Source organism: Stomoxys calcitrans, chromosome 3 (assembly GCF_963082655.1).
Source record: "Stomoxys calcitrans chromosome 3, idStoCalc2.1, whole genome shotgun sequence".
In the NCBI taxonomy this organism is placed as follows: domain Eukaryota; kingdom Metazoa; phylum Arthropoda; class Insecta; order Diptera; family Muscidae; genus Stomoxys; species Stomoxys calcitrans.
Window position 1 is genome coordinate 108052656 of NC_081554.1, and position 24975 is coordinate 108077630.

General features: G+C 38.8%; 1 protein-coding gene across 1 annotated transcript in view; it reads right to left on the reverse strand.

Moving 5' to 3' along the window:
* The window catches only part of LOC106087128 (uncharacterized), a 632434-nt gene that overhangs the window by 52026 nt on the left and 555433 nt on the right, over positions 1 to 24975 (reverse strand). The window contains exon 15 of the mRNA XM_059365898.1: positions 11234 to 11352. Within this exon, the coding sequence (XP_059221881.1) occupies positions 11234 to 11352 (119 nt within the window). The remainder of the gene's footprint in view (positions 1 to 11233; positions 11353 to 24975) is intronic.

A 24975-nucleotide genomic window follows, 5' to 3' on the forward strand; every position in this document is an offset into this window, starting at 1 on the left:
AAAACTAACAAATAAACAAACAAAGCGCAAAAATTTAATTTTTATATAATAGACTAACTGGACAGGCCCCACTCCGCTGAGCCTTCTTTCAGTCTCTTACTTGATCTGAGCTCCATACTGGCACGGTCAAGAAAAAAGTCACGTTTGGGTTTGTTAGTATGGCCTTTCAGATTTTTCGTCCCAATGTGGTTATCATATTGGTGCTCTACTTCCAAATTTCTTTCATTTGAGGATTATATTGCATTGGTCGGTAATTATGTCCCGTATGGGGCTCTTTTTGGGGGTGAGGTGTACCCCCATGTATCAGGTTCGTGCTATAGTGTCAAATACCTTTCATTTGTGCCTAGATCTGGCGTTTTTGAATAACAGGGTAAGAGGAGAGTCCGCCCATTAAAGTTTGGATGTTAGATCTACTTCATTCCCTTGGTTTTGCTGGTGGATTGGATCAGATTCAGCTACATTTTGCTATTGTCGGTACATATGTGTGGTTTAGTGGTTCAGTCGTCCCTGAAATACTTGGCCATAAAACAGATATCAGTTTTGAGCCCCATTATGTCATAATCCATAAATTTGTCCAGGTTGAGGTGTATATAGGATGGGGCGGCCGGCCACTCACTCACTTATCCCTGAAAAAATGTCAGCTTCGTGCTCCACTGTTAATTTTCTTTTATTTGAGCCACAATTGCAATTGGTTCAGGGGGATGAGACTACCCCCCAACCACTTGGTGTCAAAATTGAAATATCAAATATCAAATTCGTTATCTACTATCAAATACCTATTATTTGAGGGAGTTTAGGGGGCGGTTCCTGAAATAATATCAGCATCGTGCTAGATCAAGATTTTGTTTGATTTGTCAGCATCGTGCTCCACTGTTAAATTCCTTTTATTTGAGTCACAATTGCAATTGGTTAAGGGGGAGTTTATTGAATGAGACTCCCCCAAACACTTGGTCTCAAAATTGGATTTCAAATTCGTTTTCTACTATCAAATACCATACCTATTATTGAGCCCCTTAATGCCATAGTGCGCAAACATGGTCGGTTTGAAGGGTGCTTAGGGGGCGGTCCCTGAAAAAATATCAGCATCGTGCTAGAACAAGATTTTGCTTGAGCCCCGTAATGTCAAGCATTTTGAAGGTGGCGATCGCTACAGGTCTCGTTCAGATCCAAACTAATAAATTTTTTTGTATTGGTTATCCACATTCAAAATCATATTTTTAAACTACCACTTGGGGTAGCACATTTGTAAAGATCCGCAAGTTCTCCTGTGTCCATCTCAATTTGATGTCCATCTCTTTTATTGCTGTGCTATTCTATCCATAACAGTTCATGGTGTATACAATAGGACAGCAATGTGTATAGGGCAAGAGTAGCCTTTCTTGGCCTTTCCAAAATGTTGGACTTGATGTTAAATTTCCTGTCCAGCAAAACACCTAGCTATTTTGCGCTTTCTGTAAACGGAACATTCTCTCCACCCAAAGAGACAGGTTCCACTGTAGGTAACTTGTATCTCCTGCTGAAAAGAACTACTTCTGTCTTGCACGGATTTATACCCAGACCACTTTCGGTAGCCCACATTGCTGTTGTACGTAGAGCCACGCCACGTGGCAATTGCCACGTCATCAACATATACGGCCACTTTTACGCCGTTTTCTTACAGAGACAATAATATATTGTTAATTGTTATATTCCAAGGTAAGGGAGACAGTACACCTCCTTGAGGAGTTCCTCTGCTGACCCATTTTTTTAGATCCACAGGAGATCTCCAGGGATCTTTGTCCTAGGATATGTTTCTATCAACCTCTCAAGAGTCTTCAGCATATACGATGACAGAAAAATAGGACGAATATCTTTTGCCTTCGTGTGGTAGGGTTTTCCTGCTTTCGGAAGGTACAGGTATATATGACTTTCTGATACAAGCAGAGTATATCTCCCTAAGCCGGGGAACCAGTCTATCAGACACAGCTTGTAATTAAACCGTTGATACATCGTCAGAGCCTGGCGACTTAAAGAAGTTGAAACTTCTTATCGCCCAAAGGTTTTTCGGCTCAGACTCAATTTCCCCAAAGGTCTCCGACGAATGCATATCAGTGACACACTCTTCTGGCGCCGTGTTGTTCGTTGGAGAATTTCTCGGGAAATGTGTATCAACGAGTAATTCTAGTGTTTCTTCACTAGACGTTGTAAATACATTATTTGACTTCTGAATATACCCAACCGAAATAGTTTCCACTTCCTTCAAGAAGGGATAGTGATGCAGAATTTGTGCCGAAATGTATCCAAATCCGCCTTTTTTCTTTTAGCTTTGAAGAAAATACTGAAGTAGTGGTATTTTCTCCGAGGCTAAAACTAATATATAACGATGATTAGAGAAAATGTGGTCATCCAACACTTCCCAGTCGCATATTCTTCCACTTATATTTTCTGATAAAAAGGTAATATCTAGTACCTCCTGCATGTTCCTGGTAATAAAGGTCGGTTTATCCCCTTTATTACAATTCACCAGATTGCAACATATAAAATATTGGGTTGCCCAAAAAGTAATTGCGGATTTTTCATATGGTCGGCGTTGACAAAATTTTTTCACAGCTTGTGACTCTGTAATTGCATTCTTTCTTCTAACAGTTATCAGCTGTTACCTTTAGCTTGCTTTAGAAAAAGTGTAAAAAAGTATATTTGATTAAAGTTGATCCTAAGTTTTATTAAAAATGCATTTACTCTCTTTTAAAAAATCCGCAATTACTTTTTGGGCAACCCAATATATTCAATAAGCAGCTCACCACCTTCGTTGACATCCGAACTTCCCCATATCTGGTAATTTGCATTAGCATCACTTCCTTTTCTTCCCTACAGAAGCGGCTTCAGCCAGCGACTTAAGGAGGTGGCATCTGAATCGTGTGCCATATATAGGGAAGCCAGCCAGTAATGCGACTTGTTTATTTCAAAGCTGGCTACTACTAAATCTTTAGAGCTTAGCGACGGAAGGAGAAAAACATTTAGACTACTCTTTGGAAGAATACAGACTCTGTGTCTCCCATTTCCCGTACCCGTGAGAAGTTCAAATCCCGGAATTATTAGTCCACGAAATATTCCTCCACACACCCATGGTTCCTGGATAAGCACCACGCCAATTCCCCCTGCCATCAGGAGGACCTTTAGTGCCGCCGAAGCGGCCTTACAATGCTAGAGATTTATGTGTAGAAACCGGACCATAGTCAGGACTCAGAACTTCCACTACTGTTGTGTTTGTCTCGTCTTCTGGCTCCACCCAGCATTCATCCTCACAAGATTCGTTAGAACTTGTCATGATGGGATTCCGTACGCATCCAGGGGCAGGCGAGAAAGCTGTGGAACCACTCTTCCTCAGGACACTGGACACTTGCGGTGTGGACGATTTCTCCTTAGAAGCTTCACTAACTGCTGATGTCTAAGTACTTTCTGAGTTCAGTGCTTTCCCGCTGTCACTTTGAGCCCAGCACTACTTTGTGGCCCACTCACACAGGGCTTGGTGGGTCCCGTTTCGATGCCACCCCCTCCTGTCTCGATTGTGACAGGGGGATTTTCAGTCTCCTGCAACCCGCCAGACTTTAGTGATGTGGTCAATAATTCCTCAGGCACGTGTTCAGCAATAACTGCTGAGTTATCTCCTGATTCCCCAACCCCACCGCTTCAATAGACATTCAGTTTCAACTTGTTGAATCCGTAGAATAGAACCACTTCAGACTTGTTGAGGTCTGTGAGACAGCCGGAGTTTAGAACGAATACTGCATGTCTCCGGTCACCATCAGCCTCATTCAATCTACCAATCTTCCAGTCGGTGGTTGAAAGATTGGGATTACATTCCCTTAATCTTCCAAGTATCGATTCAGGATCTGAAGAAATCCTTGGTATCCAAGCCATTGGTCGAGAAAGAATATCTTCTTTCTTGACTAAATCTAGTGCTGTACCTGGCCAGATCTCACAACGCACAACGATATATTTCAAACGAGCGTTGATCGCCGAAGCCAATTAGTCCGTATCGGCCTCGATAACAGCCTGCATCGTCACAAACTGGAGGAGACCCGGAAATTCCGCAAGGTCATCGGAGTATACTGATGACAGTCCATTGATTATCCCACTCCAATTATTCCTAGGTATGCAGCCATGTTCTTCTCCTTTGTCGACAACTGCCATCGCCAAACTGTCCCTAGCGACATTAGCAAAGGTTCTTGGACCCATCTTACTGTTGTTCGTCCTAGTTCTTTTAGGCATAGGATGCCCTGGAAGTGACCGCAGTCTTTTGGCTGACTGCGGTGCAGTTTCCGAATCTAGACGTGCAGTCTTTGGCGCAGCTTGCGCAGCGAATTCCCGAGCCCAATTTAGGGATTCTCTCTTCCTATCAGTGAGAGCCTTAGGATCATTGGCACCAAGCCTCTTAATAAACCTGAAAGCCATGCGTTTTCTATTATTCCAGCCTCTTAAAGAGCGTGTTGGTTTGCCGGGGAAGGCCGGTGGCCTAGGCAAATTGTAGGCATGCGAAGAAGGAATAGGTTCGACCTTGTCCTTTAGACTCGAACCAGGTGTCTTCGTCGAAAGCCCTTGCTGACTAGTCGTCTGTCGGCTAGTGGAGTCTGGAGCAGCCGCCCCACTAGTCGAGGTTTCAGTAGCAGACAACATGCTACGTCCTGAGACCACCAGCGCAGCTATTGGGTCTAAAGAGTCCATTCTAAGCTTACCCCCGGGCTTTAGATCCGCCGCATCACTGAAAACAGACGCAGATCATCAACCGCCTAATGAATGCCTCTATCGCAGCTATCCTTGAGTGACTTAAATTTTTCTTCCAAAAATAATGACCTATTACGAGTTACAGGAAAATTCTTGCGGAGTGAAATAACAATACGTCCGCTCCACTCAACGGTTCATACAAGAATGTCAATATTTTGCTATCATTTCCAAAAATGTGCCAATTTGGTTAAAACTTTGCACATGTCGTTTTGGTATGACTTCTAACAAGTAGCTAATATGGTTTAACAACCTGATATAGCTGAAATATAAACCGATTTTGCCATTAGATTTCTTGAGCTTCTAGAGGGCTCAATTCTTATCCGATTTGGCTGAAATTTCACATATGTATATAGTTGAAGGATGATTTCTAGTTCAGTTTCTGCCTTCATTGCGAACGGTCGTGTGTAAAGATTCATTAGAACAAAACATTTAAATATTTACGAATTAAATATAAAATTATCAATTCAATTATAATGTCAAGTTGTGGTAAATTAGAGGAGTGTGAGAATGGGTACAATGCAAGAAATAATCTGTGGTCAATGTGATGTGGCAATTAAAAGTAAATTCATGAAATGCTGTGTGTGTACTTCATCTTTTCACTTCTCACCATGTTGCTCAATCCAACAATCAAGTTACAACGGTATGAGTGCTGAAAAAAAAGCTGTTTGGAAATGCCACAAATGCAGAGACCGAAGAAACTCTTCGTATCATATTACTGTCTCTGATTCTCCCAACCAAAAGCAAAAACGAAATGTAGACGAAGATGATGACGTTTTTGAAGACAACAACAGAAGGTTCAAAGATCAAGTATCGAAAATCGATGTTTAACAACAGTCCAATAATACACAAAATCAGAAATATCACAAATAAATAACGCCATACAAGTAATAATGCAAAACATGTCCCAAATGTCTACACAACTAATGTCAATAAACTCCCAATTGCAAAACCAACAATCCACCTTAACACAAATAAATGATAATGTCTCAAATCTTACTAACCAAGTGAGTGAGTTACAAAAACAAAATCAAGAAAAAAAGAGATAAAAATAAATGAAGTGGAGCATAAAATAAACCGGCAAGAGCAAAAAATTATAGAAAGAAATATAGAAATAAACAATATAAATGATCCCAATATGAGTGCAGCCGATGTGTTAGAAAAAGTAGCAACAAACCTTAATGTGCAACTCTCAGAAGCTGACGTTGATAATGCATATCACATTAAAACCAAATACAAAGTGGTCGTAGAACTAACATCTTTCCGAAAGAAGAGAGAAATAATGGGCAGAATAGAGAGACACAGAATAGAAGCTACAGGCATAAACAGATATGATGGAATGGAGAAGCATAAGTATGTGTATATTAACGACCAGCTGACAGCACATGAACGTCATCTGCTGTGGCTGACCAAAACAAGAGCAAAAGATGCCAATTGGAAATTTGTATGGGTGCGAAATGGGGAAATATGCGTGCGGAAAATTGAAAAATCTCCTATCATCTATATAAATACCGAAAGTAATATAGACCTAATCTGTTAAATGAATACAGAGTAGAATATAAATATAAATTTAAAGCGTATAAACAGAGAAAGCTAATATTCAAAAAGAAAATAAATTCAAAAAGGTGTTAAAATTATATGAAAACTTTAATTAACTGTAAATAGCCATTGCTATAAAAAAATTTTACAAAATGAGCGAAATAATTAATCATGAACTATACAACTATAATGAATTAAATAAAAGTTTTTTAAACTATCCTTTTACATATATATACATGAACATTCGTTCTCTAAGAAAAAATTTCGCAGTATTTCTGGGAAATGCATTAGATATTTTGAAGTCAATCGATGCTATAATATTCGTGGAATCGAATATAACTAATGAAGAAAATGGATTCTACACTATACCCAATTTCAATAGTATTTTTCTTAATAGGAAAGGAAACGGTGGCGGTATTGCGATTTTTATAAAGGAGCACATTTATTACACAATAAAAGACTTAAATACTACAAACTGTGAATCAATTCAAATTAACTTGTCTGTTGGCAAAAATAACCTTATATTGTTACCTGTATACAGACCACCACGAACTAATATCAATCTATTCATTGAAGAACTGGAACAAACCATAAAAACAATACATAAAAACAAAGCAATAATAGTAGTAGGCGATATGAATGTAAACATATCAACAGAAAAAGAAAGATCAACAAGAAACTACATATGTAGATATGATGTCTGCTAACGGGCTAGAATGTATGGTGAATGAGATTACGAGAGAAGAAGTGCAAAAAAATAAAGGCACCTGCATTGATCATATTTTTGTACGCAAAAACAAAACAATAACAACCGCTCACGCTATTGTAATTCAAACTACCATTTCTGACCACTACTCTTTGTTTGGCTGTGTAGGAGATGCAAACAATCAAAACAAAACAAAAAATAATGACTGCTTTGCTATCCAGGGTACGGAACTAAAACAATCACCATGTGCCAAAATTAGTTCTAACAAGTAAAAACGTGCTAAGTTCGGACGGGCCAAATCTTATATACCCTCCACCATGGATCGCATTTGTCGAGTTCTTTTCCCGGCATCTCTTCTTAGGCAAAAAAAGGATATAAGAAAAGATTTGCTCTGCTATTAGAGCGATATCAAGATATGGTCCGGTTTGGACCACAATTAAATTATTGGGTTGCCCAAAAGTAATTGCGGATTTTTCACATAGTCGACGTTGACAAATTTTTTCACAGCTTGTGACTCCGTAATTGCATTTTTTCTTCTGTCAGTTATCATCTGTTACTTTTAGCATGCTTTAGAAAAAAAGTTTAAAAAAAGTATATTTGATTAAAGTTCATTCTAAATTTTATTAAAATTGCATTTACTTCTTTTAAAAAATCCGCAATTACTTTTTGGGCAACCCAATATATGTTGGAGACCTGTGTAAAATGTCAGCCAATTCGAATAAGAATTGCGCCCTTTGTGGGCTCAAGAAGTAAAATAGAGAGATCGATCTATATGGGAGCTGTATCGGGTTATATACCGATTCAGACCATAATAAACACGTATGTTAATGGTCATGAGAGAATCCGTCGTACAAAATTTCAGGCAAATCGGATAATAATTGCGACCTCTAGAGGCTCAAGAAGTCAAGATCCCAGATCGGTTTATATGGCAGCTATATCAGGTTATGAACCGATTTGAACCATACTTGGCACAGTTGTTGGATGTCGTAACAAAATACGTCGTGCAAAATTTCATTCCAATTGGAAAAGAATTGCGCACTCTAGAGGCTCAAGAAGTCAAGACCCAAGATCGGTTTATATGGCAGCTATATCAAAACATGGACCGATATGGCCCATTTACAATACCAACCGACCTACACTAATAAGAAGTATTTGTGCAAAATTTCAATCGGCTAGCTTTACTCCTTCGGAAGTTAGCGTGCTTTCGACAGACAGACGGACGGACATGGCTAGATCGACGTAAAATTTCACGACGATTAAGAATATATATACTTTATGGGGTCTCAGACGAATATTTCGAGTAGTTACAATCAGAATGACGAAATTAGTATACCCCCCATCTTATGGTGGAGGGTATAAAAACGTAAATGAAATGATAAGAAAAATCAGGTGGAATAAAGTTGTTAATCAAAACAAAAATTGTATGGACAATTTTGAAAATTTGTACAAGAAATTTACAGAAATATACAGAAAGTCAATCCAAAACCGAAATGTGAAAAAAAGAAATGATTTTCCTTGGCTTAATGAGCAATTACTAAAGGACTGTGATATGAGGAGTCGGCTGTATAAAAGATACAAAAAAAATAAAAATAATAGAGACATTGAACGAGATTATAAAACCTATAATAACAAACTAAATCAAATAATAAATAATGCTAGAAACGAATATAGGAGAAAAGAATTCATAAAAAACCGACATAACATCCGCGGAACTTGGTCATTAATCAATGAAATTACTGGCAAGAAAATGAAAATGTGGATGAAATAATAAAAAAAAAAACTTTAAGAATGAAAATCTTAAACAAGTAACTGAAAATTTTGCTATCAAGTTCAAAGAAAACGTTGTGAATATTTTACATGACTGTGACATCAAAACCTGGTCTAGCAAAGAAACTAGGATACCAAACTCAATTTATATTGAACCAACAACGGAATTGGAAATATTGAAAATACTTAGCAAACTAAACATAAAAAAAGGTGCAGGAGCCGATGGAATCAGACCAAAAGACTTAAAAGTAAACTCCAAACTTTTAGCTCCTGCAATAACCAACATCGTAAATGCAAGCATAGCAGAGTGTTCAGTGCCAAAAATGTTAAAAACTGCACTTATTAGACCAATATACAAAAATGGAATTAAAAACGATTATAATAATTATCGACCAATTTCTATTTTACCCGCAATAGAAAAAATATTGGAAGAAATTATAGTAAGAAGGATAAGAGGATTTCTTACTAAATAAAAAATTATAAATAAACGTCAATATGGATTCCAGAAAGGTAAAAACATAAACCTATTACTTGGTCATTTCTCAACGCACATAAACAAATGTCTAGATAAAAGAATGCATTGTTTAGTTGTTTTTATTGACTTCAGCAAAGCGTTTGACACACTATGCTATAAAAATATCATACGAATTCTTTAGAGAAATGGAATTCGAGCACAGTGTCTGGAATGGATAAAAGATTACCTGGATCGCAGAACCTACAAAGTAAAAGTTGAAAATAGCTTAAGCCAAGAGGTATGCTAAACGTATGGGCTTCCCCAGGGATCAAAACTGGGACCTATATTGTTCCTGATATACGCTAATGAAATGCTGAAGCAACTGAATTCCAGCAAGACTTTCGCCTATGCCGATGACACTGCCATTGTAGTGGCTCATGAGAAGCTTGAATCAGCAATTAATATAATTCAATCGGAGTTAAATATCATATCTAGATGGTGCCATGACAATGGACTGGTTATTAATGCAGCGAAAACAAAACTGATGCACATTAAATTAACCAGTGTGCCAAGATAAATATAAAATTTCATAACTATGATTGCCTGCACAAAAACAAGTCAACTTCAGCACTCCTCGACGGCAAATGCGATACTCTCATAGAATCTGTTAACACGTACAAGTACCTGGGAGTCATGGTAGACAGTAATTTCAGCTGGAAAATACACATTCAAAATTTAAACAAGAAGTTACGCAGTGCTGGATATGCCATTTTCCATCTTGGCAACTATGCTCCCCTAGATGTGACAAAACAAGCCTATTTTTCACTTGCTGAATCATACATCCGTCATGGAATCACTGCGTTTGGAAATACATCGCACTTCAAAATAATACAGAAAACACAAAACAGGCTACTTAAAATATTAATAAAAAGTAAACCGGTACACTCACAACCGCAGATTAACTTGCGAAACGCCAACCCTCATAACTCCATCAATCAAATATACACACACAATGTCGAAAACCACGATATTCGAAGAATTCGCAAAAACACATAACATCTTGACTGTAAAAAATATATACAAAACCACCATAATAAATGAATTCTACGACGACTCATCCCTATTGCCAATAAATCATCAATACAACACAAGAAGACGCGCAGAAGGAAGATACAATATACCCAGATTCAACAAAAATATGGGAAAAATACAATAGACATACAATTGCCTTCTGTATTAAATGCGATACAGCGTAATGTCCTCTGTTTACAAAATAGATTTAAAAGGAAAAATGAAATTAAGAAATTCTTTATTAACTCGCAATGAAGCGAATAAACTAAATTGTTTAAATTCCTTTGTAAAAGATTACCTTATAATACTTTGTTATCCATTGTTATCTAATCTGTAATGTTTAATTATGTATTTAATTTAGTACTACGAATTTTGCACTTTTACATTGTATATCCTTGCTAACAAGCCTTAGGCTTCGCAAGGCACAAATTGTAATGAATTCTCATCTAAATAAAAATTATTTACAAATTAAAAAAAAAAAAAAGCAACTGTGCGAAGTATGGTCTAAATGAGCCCATAAACAGATACAGCTGCCATATAAACCGATCTCCCGATTATACTTCTTGAACTTGTAGAGGGCACAAATCTTATCCAATAGAGGGCGCAAAGCTGAAATTTTGAACGTATTTGGTATGGCTTCCAACAAGTATGGTCTAAATCGGTTGATAACCTGCTATAGCCTGAATTTGTCTGAAATTGTGGTGGTGGAATTTTTCTATGACTTTTAATAGCCATGACAAGTACGTTGAAAAAGTCATCATATATGTTGAAAAAGTCATTCAAAGAACTTGACCAATATGATCCATGGTGGATGGTATATAAGATCTTATATACCAAATACCGAACTTAACACACTTTTACTTGATTTTTTACAAACATATTTTGTCCTTCCTTAAGCTATCAATCTTTTTATTTTTGTTATTTAACATACTTACTGGCATAATCGTTTTCTTGATTTAGACCGAAGCATTGCGGTTTTGTTCCCGTCCACTCCGAATGAATGCAAGTTCTTTCGATACTTCCAATTAGTTCAAATTTGCCAATATCCGTGCACCTGCAAATATAAATATAAATTTATTAGCTTTAAAAGCAGCCAAAGATATATAAACTACATATTGTTATTATTATTTATTTTAGCCTGTTTAAGGCCGGTCATGTATATGATTTTATACCCACCAACGTAGGAGAGGTGGTTTATTCATTTAGTTATTCCGTTTGCAACATATCGAAATATCAATTTTCGACCCTACAAAGTATATATATTTCGGATCGTCGTAGAAATCAAAGACGATTTAACGAGGTCCGTGTGTCTGTCCGTCTATTGCAATCACTCTACAGCCTTCAAAAATTGAACTGAAATTTGGCACAGATACGTCTTTTTGACGCACGCTGGTTAAGTTTTTGAACGGGCAAAATCGGACCATATTTGGATATAGTTGCTATATAGACCGATCTGCGGATAAAGGGTCTCATGTCCATAAATGCTTTGTTTTTTTTCGATTTCGCTGAAATTTGAAAAAAATTAGTATTTAAGGCTTCCCGATATCTGACCCAAATATGGTTCAGATCTGACTAGATTTGGATCTGTTGGGTGGCATCAGCTTTGCTCTTTTCAGCAAAATATAAATACAATAATTTATTTGACAAATGTGTCCCAATAAGGACAAAAACTATTCAGAGTCGTGGAAGCCCATGGTTCGATAACGAAGTTAAAGCACTAATTGAAAGAAGAAATTATATATACTCCCATTGGAAACGTTTTAGGATACTTGAATTTCATAATGCTTACAAATGCACAAGGAATATAGTAACTTCCACCATTAAAGCCAAAAAAAAAATCCTTATTTTAGCAGGAAATTTCAGGAGGTATTAAATACAAAAGATACCTGGAGGCATATTAAGTCAATTGGAATAGGGTTAGATAATATAGCAGTTGATGATAATGTGGATTTGGATGTAATTAATGAAAGTTTTTTAAATATATCTCTACCAAGGCCCAATATTAACTTTTATGGGAATGTATTAAGTAATATTGACAATGATATTACTCCGAATCAGCTTTTTGATTTCGTACACTTTGAACCATATGACATCATCGATGCCGTTAAATCAATTAAATCTAATGCTGTAGGATCTGATCTAATTGTTCCTAAATTTTTAAAAATAACATTTCCCCATATTCTGCCTTTCATTTTTTATTTCTTTAACAATATTATATTAAGGAGCTGCTATCCACAATCCTGGAAACAGGCAAGAGTAGTCCCGGTACCGATAAATAATCAAGAATTTAGACCTATAACCATACTTCCATATATTTCGAAGATATTTGAACACCTTTTGAACAAACAAATTTCTCAACATATTGCGGATAACTCACTTTTAACCAACCTCCAATCAGGATTCCGGCCGAAGCACAGTTGCACTACCGCACTTTTGAAAGTTGTTGAAGATATAAGAAGTAATATTGGTCGCAACAAAATTGCTTCTCTGGTTCTTTTAGATCATTCCAAGGCGTTTGACTCTGTTAACCCCAAAATTCTCTGTCTTAAACTTAAACATTTTTCTAAATTTTCCGAATCTTCAATAAATCTGATTCATTCCTATCTTTCCAATCGTCGCCAATCTGTATCAGTTGGAAATCGTTATTCTAGATGCCTTCCAGTTTCACGAGGTGTCCCACTCGATATTAGGCCCTCTCCTTTTTTCTTTATACAGCAATGACCTTCCTAAAGAGATGCAGAGTTGTAGTATACATATGTATGCTGATGATGTTCAATTGTATATAAGCACGTCAGCTGAGAAAATAAATGATACCATAGATCGTCTGACCTTAACAATATTAATGCGTCGGCGAATGTGAATGGCCTTCAATTGAATCCCTCGAAGTCAAAATGCATAGCCATTTCCAGAAATCGCACAATATTGACGCTAAATATTAATATTGTAATTAATGGTTCTGCAATCGAAATGGTGACCTCAGCGAGTAATCGTGGCGTAGTTTTGGATGATAAATTATCATGGGCGAATCATATTAACTCGGCAGTTGGCAAGACGTATAGTGTATTAAGGACCTTATATATGAGTCGCTCGTATACTCCCATAGAAATCAGAATGCTCTTGGCAAAAACATATATCCTGCCAAAACTTTTATATTCTTGTGAAATTTTTTCAAATTGTGATGCAGTTCTTAAAAATAAATAACATGTTGCCTTTAATGATGTTTCTAGATATGTTTTTGGTTTGCGTAGGAGAGATCGGATATCGGTCTTTGCCAAACAGTTATATGGTGTCACTTTCGATTCATACCTTAAAATACGTTCGCAAAATAATATACACAATTAACCCTCTTATTTGTCTGCTGTACTTCGTTATGCTAATTCTAGTAGAGGCAAACAAGTGATTCAAATACGACACCAATATCGCATATCGGAGCAACAGTTTTTTATCAGTGCAATACGCCTCTGGAATACTCTTTCCAATAATATCCAAATTTTAAGTGACGAAGAATTTTCATTGCTGCCTTCAATTTGATAAAATTAAAATATATTACTTAATTTTTTCTTTATAACTAAGTTACAAATCAAAACTGTACGATTACCTGACCCATACTTTATATAAGACCTAGTCTTTTGTATGGGTGTTATCACAATACAAATACAAATATTTAGATATAGCTGCCATATATACCGATCTCCCGATAAAGGGTCTGAAGCTCATAAAAGCTTTAGTTTTTAACCGATTTCGCTAAAATTTGAAACAGTGAGTAGTTTTATTCGTTATCCTAGCTAAATATGGTTCAGATCGGACTATATTTAGATATAGCTGTCATATAGACTGATCTGCCGATAAAGGGTCTGAAGCTCATAAAAGCTTTTTTTTATCCGATTTCAGAAATTTGAAACAGTAAGTTGTTTTTAGCCTCCCGATATCTGTCCCAAATATGGTTCAGATCGGACTATATTTAGATATAGCTGCCATATAGACCTATCTGCCGATAGAGGGTCTGAACCCCATAAAAGCTTAATTTTTTATCCGATAAAAGCTTTATTTATTATTATTATTATCTTAAGACTCCCGCTATCTGACCCAAATATAGTAAATATCAGCATGTATTTAGAAATAGCTGTCATATAGACCGATGTGCCGATTAAAGGTCTAATGCTCATAAACGTTTAATTTATTTATTACACGATTTCGTCGCAATTTGAAATAGTGAGTTGGTTTAAGCCTTCCGACATCCGACTCACATATGAGTCATATCAGACTATATAGATATAGAGAGACAACGGAGGACATGTTGAGACTTTTGATAAAAACCCATTTTCCACTGGATACGAAGGGACTCACGGAGACACCGGAATCTTGGAATAATGAGGTTGATAAAAGGTTTATAATTACGGAATTTATGGTGAAGGAATCCTTGAGGAGCTTCAAACCATTTAAGTCACCTAGACCTGATGGTCAAAATTTTCACAGCGTGCCTAGGACTTGCATATACTCCGAAAGCCTGGCAAGGAAAGTTATGCGACACCAAAGGCCTACAGACCAATAAGCCATGAAACGTAATGTGGACACCATGACAAAAAGTAGGACATTCAGCGAACTGCTCAAATACAAACAGCATGCCTATGTCATGAGAAGGCCGGTGGTGACTGCCCTGCACGAGGTTGTGCATAAAATAGAAGAATCCTTCGAAGCCAAAACGTGCACACTGGTGGTATGCATTGAAATCGAGGGCACTTTTAACAATGTGCGGACCGACACACTGATCCAATCCTTAGACCAGTACCGGGTGGACCCGGTCTTTAGAGACTGGATAAACCATATGCTAAAGAACAGGTGGATAAATTGTGGGTCCCATGTCATAAATATAAGGGAGAAATTCGCACAGGGCACGCCACAGGGGGTCATTTTATCGCCATTCCTATGGGTGACCACAATAAATGACCTATTATGGATGCTGAGTGAGGAGGGATTTCAACCCATCTGCTACGCAGACGATGTTATAATACTTCTAAGGGATAAGGATCCGAACGAGCTATGCAGAAGGGCTTTTGCATATGGCATATGACAAGGCTAGACCCAGAGGTCTCAACCCAGAGAAGGCTCAAATGTGCCTGTTCACAAGGAAGACGAAGGTGGGCCAATTTAACGCACCACGTTTCCTCAATAAGACGATTTCGATATCTGACAAGGTCAAATACTTAGATGTGATCGTGAACAGGAAACTGAATTGGAAGTTTGTTAGTTAGTTTGGTGAACTACGATGGAGAAAAAGTGCAACATAAGGACCATACAACAGGTTCAGAGAACATGGGAACAGGAAACCTGGAAAGAAAAGGAAGAAGTTTCCGATCGGATACCTGAGATGAACCTTGAAGTCGAGTGCGACGCACTGCTGCCATCGGTACAATCTTGGATTGACGGAACCCTAGTATTGCCATCTGGAAGATCATGTTACACGGATGGATCACAGCTAGAGGACATAGTGGGCCTGAGGGTTTACATTGAAAACCCAGGGTCTGAGATCTGTTTTAGACTGCCTGACCATAATACGGATCTGCAGGCGGAGATCCGGGCGATCACGGAATGCGTGAAGTGGTGTGATGCTAACGCGAGGACGTCGAGTGTGAACATCTTTACCGACTGTAAAATTGCCATAAGGGCAATAACAACCAGGACGGTAAGGTCACGAACAGTTTTGCAGTGTAAGAAGGAGATTAACGTCTTCTCTGAGGATGGCAAAATCGGCATCGTTTGGGCGCCGGGCCATAACGGAGTAGGGGGAAATGAAAGGACAGACGATTTGACGGTGAAGGCCAGAGGACTGCTGTCAATAAACTTGGTTATCCCGAATCCTTTTGGGTCGACGCAGTCGGATTTAAGGGAGTGGGCGACGAATGCGCATGCAACATTATGGAACAGTGAAACGGTCGGTAGGTCGGCGAAAATCCTATGGGGGAATCCAGATCGTGAGAAGACGAGGCTATTACTGAAAGGAAGCAAGAAGAAGGTCAGTGTAGCTATTGGTATTATAACGGGACACATAAGACGGAATTTCTATTGTAACTTAAAATTTTCTTTTTGGAGGTTACTTCATAGTTTTTAGAGCGCACAACAAGCCGATTACTGGCTTAGATATATGTCCATAGTGGCATGGGGCGGATTAATATCTGCACCCTCTTTTCAACCTAACCTAAGGTGGATACCGCATTGGATATCGAATCATGACGAAAATTTGCATATATCATTTTTTTCCCCAAAAACAAACTCTATCAATTTTTACTAAAATCGGTTCAGATTAGGATAAGGCCATCGACAGGGAGATATAAAAAATGTCATTGAAGTTTTGTCTACAGAAAAAAAGAGATGTCTTTAAAAAAAAATTTATTGAAATTTTCTCTTTAGGAAAAATTGATGATGAGGAAAAATTGATGATGAGGAAAAATTGATGATGAGGAAAAATTGATGATGAGGAAAAATTGATGATTGCATAACAAATGCTGTTTTCACCTTAGTAACAAGACGGACATGGCTAAGCCGAATCAGCAGGAATTTCTGAGTGCAACTACACATTTTATTACAATCACAGTAGAAGTAGAGGGTACAGTCAGTGGTTTTGAAAGAAAATCCATATAAATGTATACATGGTTTACTATTACTGGTTGCCTAAAAAGTAATTGCGGATTTTTTAAAAGAAAGTAAATGCATTTTTAATAAAACTTAGAATGAACTTTAATCAAATATATAATTGCCATTTTGTTCGATAACCTTTTGCCATCTTCCTGGGAAGTTTAGTATTCTACGCTCATAGAACTTCTGGCCTTTATCTGCAAAAAACTGAACCAAGTGCGATTTTATAGCCTCATCATTGCCGAAAGTTTTACCATTTAAGGAGTTCTGCAAAGATCGAAATAAATGGTAGTCTGATGGTTCAAGATCAGGGCTATATGGTGGATGCATCAAAAGTTCCAACGCAAGCTCACTCAGTTTTTGGCGAGTGACCAAAGATGTGTGCGGTCTAGCGTTGTCCTGGTGGAATATGACACATTTACGATTGACCAATTCTGGTCGCTTCTCCTTGATGGCTGTATTCAATTTGTCCAATTGTTGACAGTAAACATCCGAATTAATTGTTTGGTTCCTTGGAAGCAGCTCAAAATATACCACACCCTTCCAATCCCACCAAACAGACAGCATAACCTTATTTTGGTGGATATCAGCCTTTGAAGTGGTTTGAGCTGGTTCACCATGCTTGGACCATGATCGTTTTCGACTAACGTTACGTTAAAGTAACAGCTGATAACTGAGAGAAAAAAGAATGCAATTACAGAGTCACAAGCCGTTGAAAAAGTTTGTCAACGCCGACTATATTACTACTATATTACCGACAATTACTTTTTGGGCAACCCAATACATCCGTAGAAAGTACATATCAATTTCAAAATATTTTAAGAAAACAATTTTGTAAAGGCAAAGTGTCATCGACATTTTTTTGAGACTAAATATCCATAAAATATTTTCTTAAGCAAAATTAAGTGAAATTTCTCAAAAGTTCAAAGCGCAATGGAATTTCTTTTTTAACTATTTATGAAACTTGATCTCTAAGCAATCGTATTTAAAAATTTCTTTAAAGAAAATGATATGTCAGAAAATTTTTAGTTATTGATAAATGTGGTTGGTAAAAAATTATAAAGAATAGAGCAATAACAAATTATTGACAATGCGTAAAATTATAGATTTTAAGGAACCAGAAAACCCCAATTTTACTATCCCGAAATGATGGCCATAAACAATTTTAATTTTGAAATAACTATATCATTTCAAACTTAAAATGTTTTTCATTTTCCCATTTTACAATTTTCTTTTTTCTTGGAATTCTATAATTAACAAAACCGGTTTAACTATGAGCAACACACTTTGAGCTCCGACTTGTGTGGTGTCCATCGTTATCAAGGGAATCTTAGCTGAAAGCGTCCACAGGTTGCGGATGGGGGGAAAGCTTCGTTTTTATGCAGAGTAGCTGCAAATGCGCCCGCGAACTGTCAGCGATTTCGAGGGGAGAGTCTCAGTGAGGAGTCATGTGGCACTGGCTCTTCATTAAATACTGAGTGCCAATGATACTCGAGATGACAAGGCGAGTTATTGACTCCTTCAAATCACAATGGCCAACATCAGCATCTGTTCTCAGGTTAGGGGCGGCTGGAGGCGAGCATCAGATCTTGGAGCAAGCTGATCACGACAACGAAGGAAAACTGTGCGATCCCACAAAACCTATGCGGTTTGGGCGCTGGGCCAGTAACCCGCCCCCGGAAAAACTACAAAAAGCACTCTAAGAAACAAAGGTATACAAAAACGGACCCCCCACGCAAACGAAACAAGAACCATGATTTGCGGATCTGCACCTGGAATGTCCTCACTCTCTATAGGGAAGGTGCAGGATACGCGCTGGCGGATGTATTGGAGAGGAACAAGGCAGATATTACCACCTTACAGGAAGTGCGATGAACCACGAATGGCGTCACAACAACACCAAACGGTGACGAACTATACTATTGCTGCCATAACACGAGGCATGAATTTGGCTGTGGATTTTTGGTTAGTAGGAGACCGAAATACCTTGTCTCAAGCTTTACTCCGGTGGATGAGAGGCTAGTCACCATCCGAATAAAATCCAAAATCATCAACATCAGACTTATTTGTGCCCATGCCCCACGGAAGACGAGGATGAGCAGACCAGGGATATTTTCTACTAGTGCCTAGAGAGAGAATATGACCGCTGCACCGCCCATGATAGTAAAATCGTTCTGGGAGGTTTTATCGAGATAGCTAATAGATTTCGCGCGGCAAAAATATGGTAGTTAGCAACAACAGATTTCAACATAAAAATATTCACAAAGCCACATGGCTGGCCGATCAAAACAAACGAGGAAACGGATTGATCACGTTGTGATCAATTCCACCAGGCATTCAACCAGCTAGTAAGATGTACGATCGATAAGTGGGGCTCGAAACTCGGGCACTCGACTGAGTCAACTGCTTGACAAAAGCACTCCTTGTCCCGAAGAAATAATGGAGCAGTGGCAAACCATTGCCAATTCTATGGAAAATCCAGCGAAATCCGTACATGAGTACCGGAAGCCTTACCCAATAAATCCATGGTACGAGTGTCGAGATACTACTGAAGCCAAGAATGCGGCATACAGAGCAACCCTACAGTAGCAACACGTTAGATGAAGGAGAGGTATCGGGAGAAAAGGAGAGAGGAGAAATGTCTATTCCGCAGAAAGAAAAAGGAAACGGAAAGATGTGAGTGTGAGCGAATTGAGATGTACAGGAGTCAGAATGAAATCCGGATCTTCTACCAAAGAATTAATCATCAAACCGATGGCTTTGGTACTGACACATCCTCCTGCAGTGACAAAGAAGGAACTGCCACAGATAACATGCTGAGTATATGTGAAAAACATTTTACCCAACTACTAGTGTCCGACGTTGACGGCAGAACTAATCCCTGATGATGGTATGAAATGTTTACCTCCTATTCAAAATGAGGTTCATGTAGCTGTGACCCGTCTGAAGAACAAAAAGGCACCAGGAGCCGGCGGGTTATCCGCCGAACTATTTGAGACCGAAGGAGACACGCTGATAAGGCGTATGCATCAGCTTGTCTTCGCGGTCTGGCTAGAAGAACGCATACCCTATGATTGGAGCCCCAGAATACTACAAAAAGGAATGTGCCATTTACAGAGCAATAAATCTCCTCCCCATCGCATACAAGACACTCTTGAGCGTACTGGTGAAAGATTTTTACCTCAAGTCAATGAGATAATTGGGTCCTTTCAATGCAGCTTTAGACCTGGTAAATCCACTATAGACCAGATAGTCACACTGCGCCAAATCCTGGAAAAGACCCGAGAAGGACAAATCATGACTACAAAACTGCTTTTGATAGCCCTTTATGTTCAAAGGTATTTCAAGCCATGTCTGAGTTTAGTATCCCTGCAAAATTAAAAAGACTCTGCAGGATGACACTTGCTGATACACGTTCCTCAGTAAGAATAGGAAAGAACGTCTGCGGACCATTCAACGCGGACCAAACGAGGTTTAACACGTGTGATCTCTTTAATATCCTGCTGGAGAAGATTATACGAGATGCAGATGTGAATAGATATTACACACTAATCATAAGACAAGATAAGCTACTCGCCTATGATGACGACATCCATATCATAGTTCGGTCACCGGAAGTAGTAACTGCAGACTTTGAAAGAATCGAAGGAGAGTCAGTGAAAATGGGTCTGGCGGTAAATAGAGATAAGACGAAATGAATGGTTTCAACTTCCAAAACGTCCGATCACAACCGATCAGATAAAGAAAATGGAAGAATTTGGGAACCACAACTCAGCAACTCAGCACCGCCATATACGAAACGAATAAAACTATTTCTGAAATAAAGCGAAGAATAATACTGGCAAACAGATGCTATACTGATAGAAACATGACGCTGCTTTGCCAATACCGCCTGGTATTATTTTGTTCGCGAAATTTGCGAAGATGTTTAATACCATTTGGTATCAATTCAATACCAGACCAAGAAGGCCATCTTATAACTGTTCCTGTCATCGCGCCAGAAGTGTTGCTGAGCTTTGTACTTAAAATATTGACGCCATTATAAAATGTTTGTTAAACCTATAATTAAAATGTTTTAATAGAGTTTTAGCGCGTTAAAGGCTTTTAAAATACTCGAAAGCGGTGAAAATGGAAAAAGTACAAATTCTAAGGACATTTTACACATCTAGGAGTCAATGGATATTTAATCACTTGCTGAATGATATGAATTGAGGTTGCTCACAGTGTAACATTAACATTTTTGTATTTATTAACAAACAATAACGGGTTGGCGCTAAAACCAATGACGGTCTGGAGCTAAAACCATTAACAGGTTGGAATTAAAACCAATACCAGTTCGGTAACAAGGTTAGAACCAAACTGTACTAATCATTTTATATTTCATCCATACCATCCGGTATTGTTTTGGTACTATATGGTGTTGCTTCACTATCAATACCCTATGGTACTGCAATGAGCACGTTTGGTATCAACTTTTCTCTGGGTGTACTTTAGATTAAGTAAGCAATTTGGAAACAAGGACACCTATCGACAGACGAAGATTACACTATACAAGACACTGATACTACCCTTGTTGTTATATGGTTCTGGGGCGTGGGTACTTGAGAAAGCAGTCGAGGCAGTGTTTGGAGTGTTTGAGAGAAAGATTCTTCGTAACATATAGGGACCAGTTTTCATTAGTGGAGAATAAAGGCATAGTATGAACCAGAATATTATGAGCTGTATGATAACAATGGTATAGTTACACGTATCAAAAGACAACGGCTGCGTTGGCTAGGCCATGTTGTTAAAATGAATAAAGAAGCTCCAGAAAAGAAGTCTTTCGAAGGCAAACACGGTGGTACACGTAAACCGGGAAGACCACGAGCCCGATTGGATGATTAGGTGGTGGGAGACACATCGAAACTTGGTATCAGAGATTTAAGAATGAGCGCAGAAGATCGAGGCGCTTGGAATACTATTCCACGTTCGGCTAGTGGAACAAATGATTTATGGCCAATTAAAGTAAGTAAAGTAATATTTAAGGTAATTTACACTGTGCACATGAAATCGAAATCTATGAGTTAAAATCAATCAATGTTAAAAAATTACAGTAACTATACTTACAATGAATACAAATCAAAATTTCTAATATAAAAGTTAGGCAATAGAACAATTTTGAAATAATGAATTCCTTGTAGAAAAAATTGTGTCAAATTCCCAAAATATTGACAAAACAAATTTCAAAATTCCCTAAAAAAGAATTTATCAAAATGGGCGAGGATTTTATTAACACAATTAGTAAAATTGCAAATCAGACTTGCAACTTACAAAATTTCAGAACAAAAAACTTGCATTTATCCCCTTCCAGTGCTGGTGACCCTTTTGAGGTTATTACCATAGGATACGTTAGTCTGAAAAGAGGGTGCGCATATTAATCCGCCCCATGCCACTAGTGCTGTCGTAAATGTAGACATTCTCGTCTATGTCTTCTTTGCTTGGACAATCTTCCGAATTTTTTCCAGTTGGTTTTCAACTTATAATGGAAGCTTATGGGATTCGACCATGCTATTGTAACCCTAGTGGAACGATGGTCTAAGAAGGAATGCTCCATGGAGACCCTCTTATCCTGAACCTCATCGATTAGACTTTCCGCATATATTGTCATATCTTTAACCTCCTCCCTTATTCTACTAACAATGGTAGCAGTGTTACCAATATTAAGTGTTATTAGGTCGTTAATATTCAAGAATTCTGCCAGGGTTTTGCAGCTCCGACGTAGGTGGCGGTGTCGGAGTCGAAAGTCAGATATAATGATGCCAGCTATGCTCCACCGTCTCCCCGTCTCATCACTGTTGCATCCAACGTTGACAACTCTGGGGAAAATACATAATTTAAAATTTTTTGACAACTAACACAGCTCCTCAAACGAGTACCAGTGTTAGCATAAAACAAGTAAAAGCGTGCTAAGTTCGGCCGGGCCGAATCTTATATACCCTCCACCATGGATCGCATTTGTCGAGTTTTTTTTCCCGGCATCTCTTCTTAGGCAAAACGGGATATAAGAAAAGATTTGCTCTACTATTAGAGCGATATCAGGATATGGTCCGGTCTGGATCACAATTAAATTATATGTTGGAGACCTGTATAAAATGTCAGTCAATTCGAATAAGAATTGCACCCTTTGGGGGCTCAAGAAGTAAAATAGAGAGATCGATTTATATGGGTGCTGTATCGGGCTATAGACAGATTCAGACCATAATAAACACGTATGTTAATGGTCATGAGAGAATCCGTCGTGCAAAATTTCATTCTAATCGGATAAGAATTGCACACTCTAGAGGCTCTAGAAGTCAAGACCCAAGATCTGTTTATATGGCAGCTATATCAGGTTATGGACCGATTTGAACCATACTTGGCACAGTTGTTGGATAAGAATTGCGCACTCTAGAGGCTCAAGAAGTCAAGACCCAAGATCGGTTTATATGGCAGCTATATCAAAACATTGACCGATATGGCCCATTTACAATACCAACCGACCTACACTAATAAGAAGTATTTGTGCAAAATTTCAAGCGGCTAGCTTTACTCCTTCGGAAGTTAGCGTGCTTTCGACGGACAGACGGACGGACATGGCTAGATCGACATAAAATGTCGCGACGATCAAGAATATATATACTTTATGGGGTCTCAGACGAATATTTCGAGTAGTTACAATCAGAATGACGAAATTAGTATACCCCCCATCTTATGGTGGAGGGTATAATAATAATAGGTAATTGATATGGTTCAGTCCAAAAACCTTATTTCGGGTCGTCCATTGCTGCTGAATTAAGACAATAGGAATCTTGCCCCTGCTGATTTTCTCCATCAGAGCGTGAGTAGCTGTCTCGCTCCGGTGGAGGTTTATCTGGATGAGATGGGCTTCTTGGTTTTGCTTGTTAAGACTTCTATCATGTGTTCCGTTGTGATATCGCCGCCCACATCCTTGATGAAGACCGTCGCCTATGTGAGCTGGCGGATGTCCATCTTTATCACAAGGTCGAGCTTTGCGCAACAGGAAGTGTGGATACTCCGCTGACGTAAAGCGCTGCGTTAAGATGTCCCCTCTATACTCGCAGCTCATAATTCGTAGGGTGGACCCTCTTCAGAGTTCAACACATGTTCGATAACCCATTCGTTTGCTTAATGCCTCACCTGGGACGGACGATTTGGTAGAATCCTGCCGGATGCACAGCCGAAACCGATGACTGCATAAGTTTACTCATCTCTGTTGTGCCACTCCGGCATAAGGGGGCTGCTCCTTACCTTCCCTTCCTCCCCTTCCTCCCCTTCCTCCCCTTCCGTGATGGCTGTGGCCTCCTTCCCCATGAATACTCAGGGGCCGTGCGCTTCCTTCATTGCCGTTCCGACTTTGTCTCCCTCCGCAGCACATTGTCTGGAGTCTCCATTGCGCGAGCTGGCTTGAACCCGAGGAGCTCCAGAGAACTTGAAACCGTGGAGCTCCTTCTCTTCTTCAGCGTCTTGGCAGTGTTATGCTCTTCGGGAGATCTGATTCTCTTTCCAGCTTTCCAGTAGAAGTACCTGGAATGTCGCTTCCTGCATCCTGCGCTTTCGGCCGATTGAGCTGCCCGGATCGCTTTCTTGGTCTGCTTATGAGTTTAGCAAAGCTCAACTCCGTCATCCCGCTACTCTCATCTCCCGATTCCGCTGCGATATCTGATTCGTTGACACTGTCACTATCTGAATCGGAAACACCACGTTTACTAAAAGGCTGAAGACGAACTGTGCATTCCTCTGGTTTATTAAATTCTTCCTCATTTGTTAGTCTGACGACTGGTTTTGCGCTTGAAGCATTACCGTCGACTACAGGTTCCAAGGCACCCACATTTATAGGAGGGGTGGACAACATGCTACGGTCTGATGCCACCACAGCAGCTGTTGGGTGTTTGGAGTCCATTTTGATCCTACTCATGAAAGGCTTTTACATTTTTCGTAATAGGTACCTATTCCCAGACACGAATTTCTTTCTTCGAGGAACGAAATGAAAACTCTTCCACTCCAC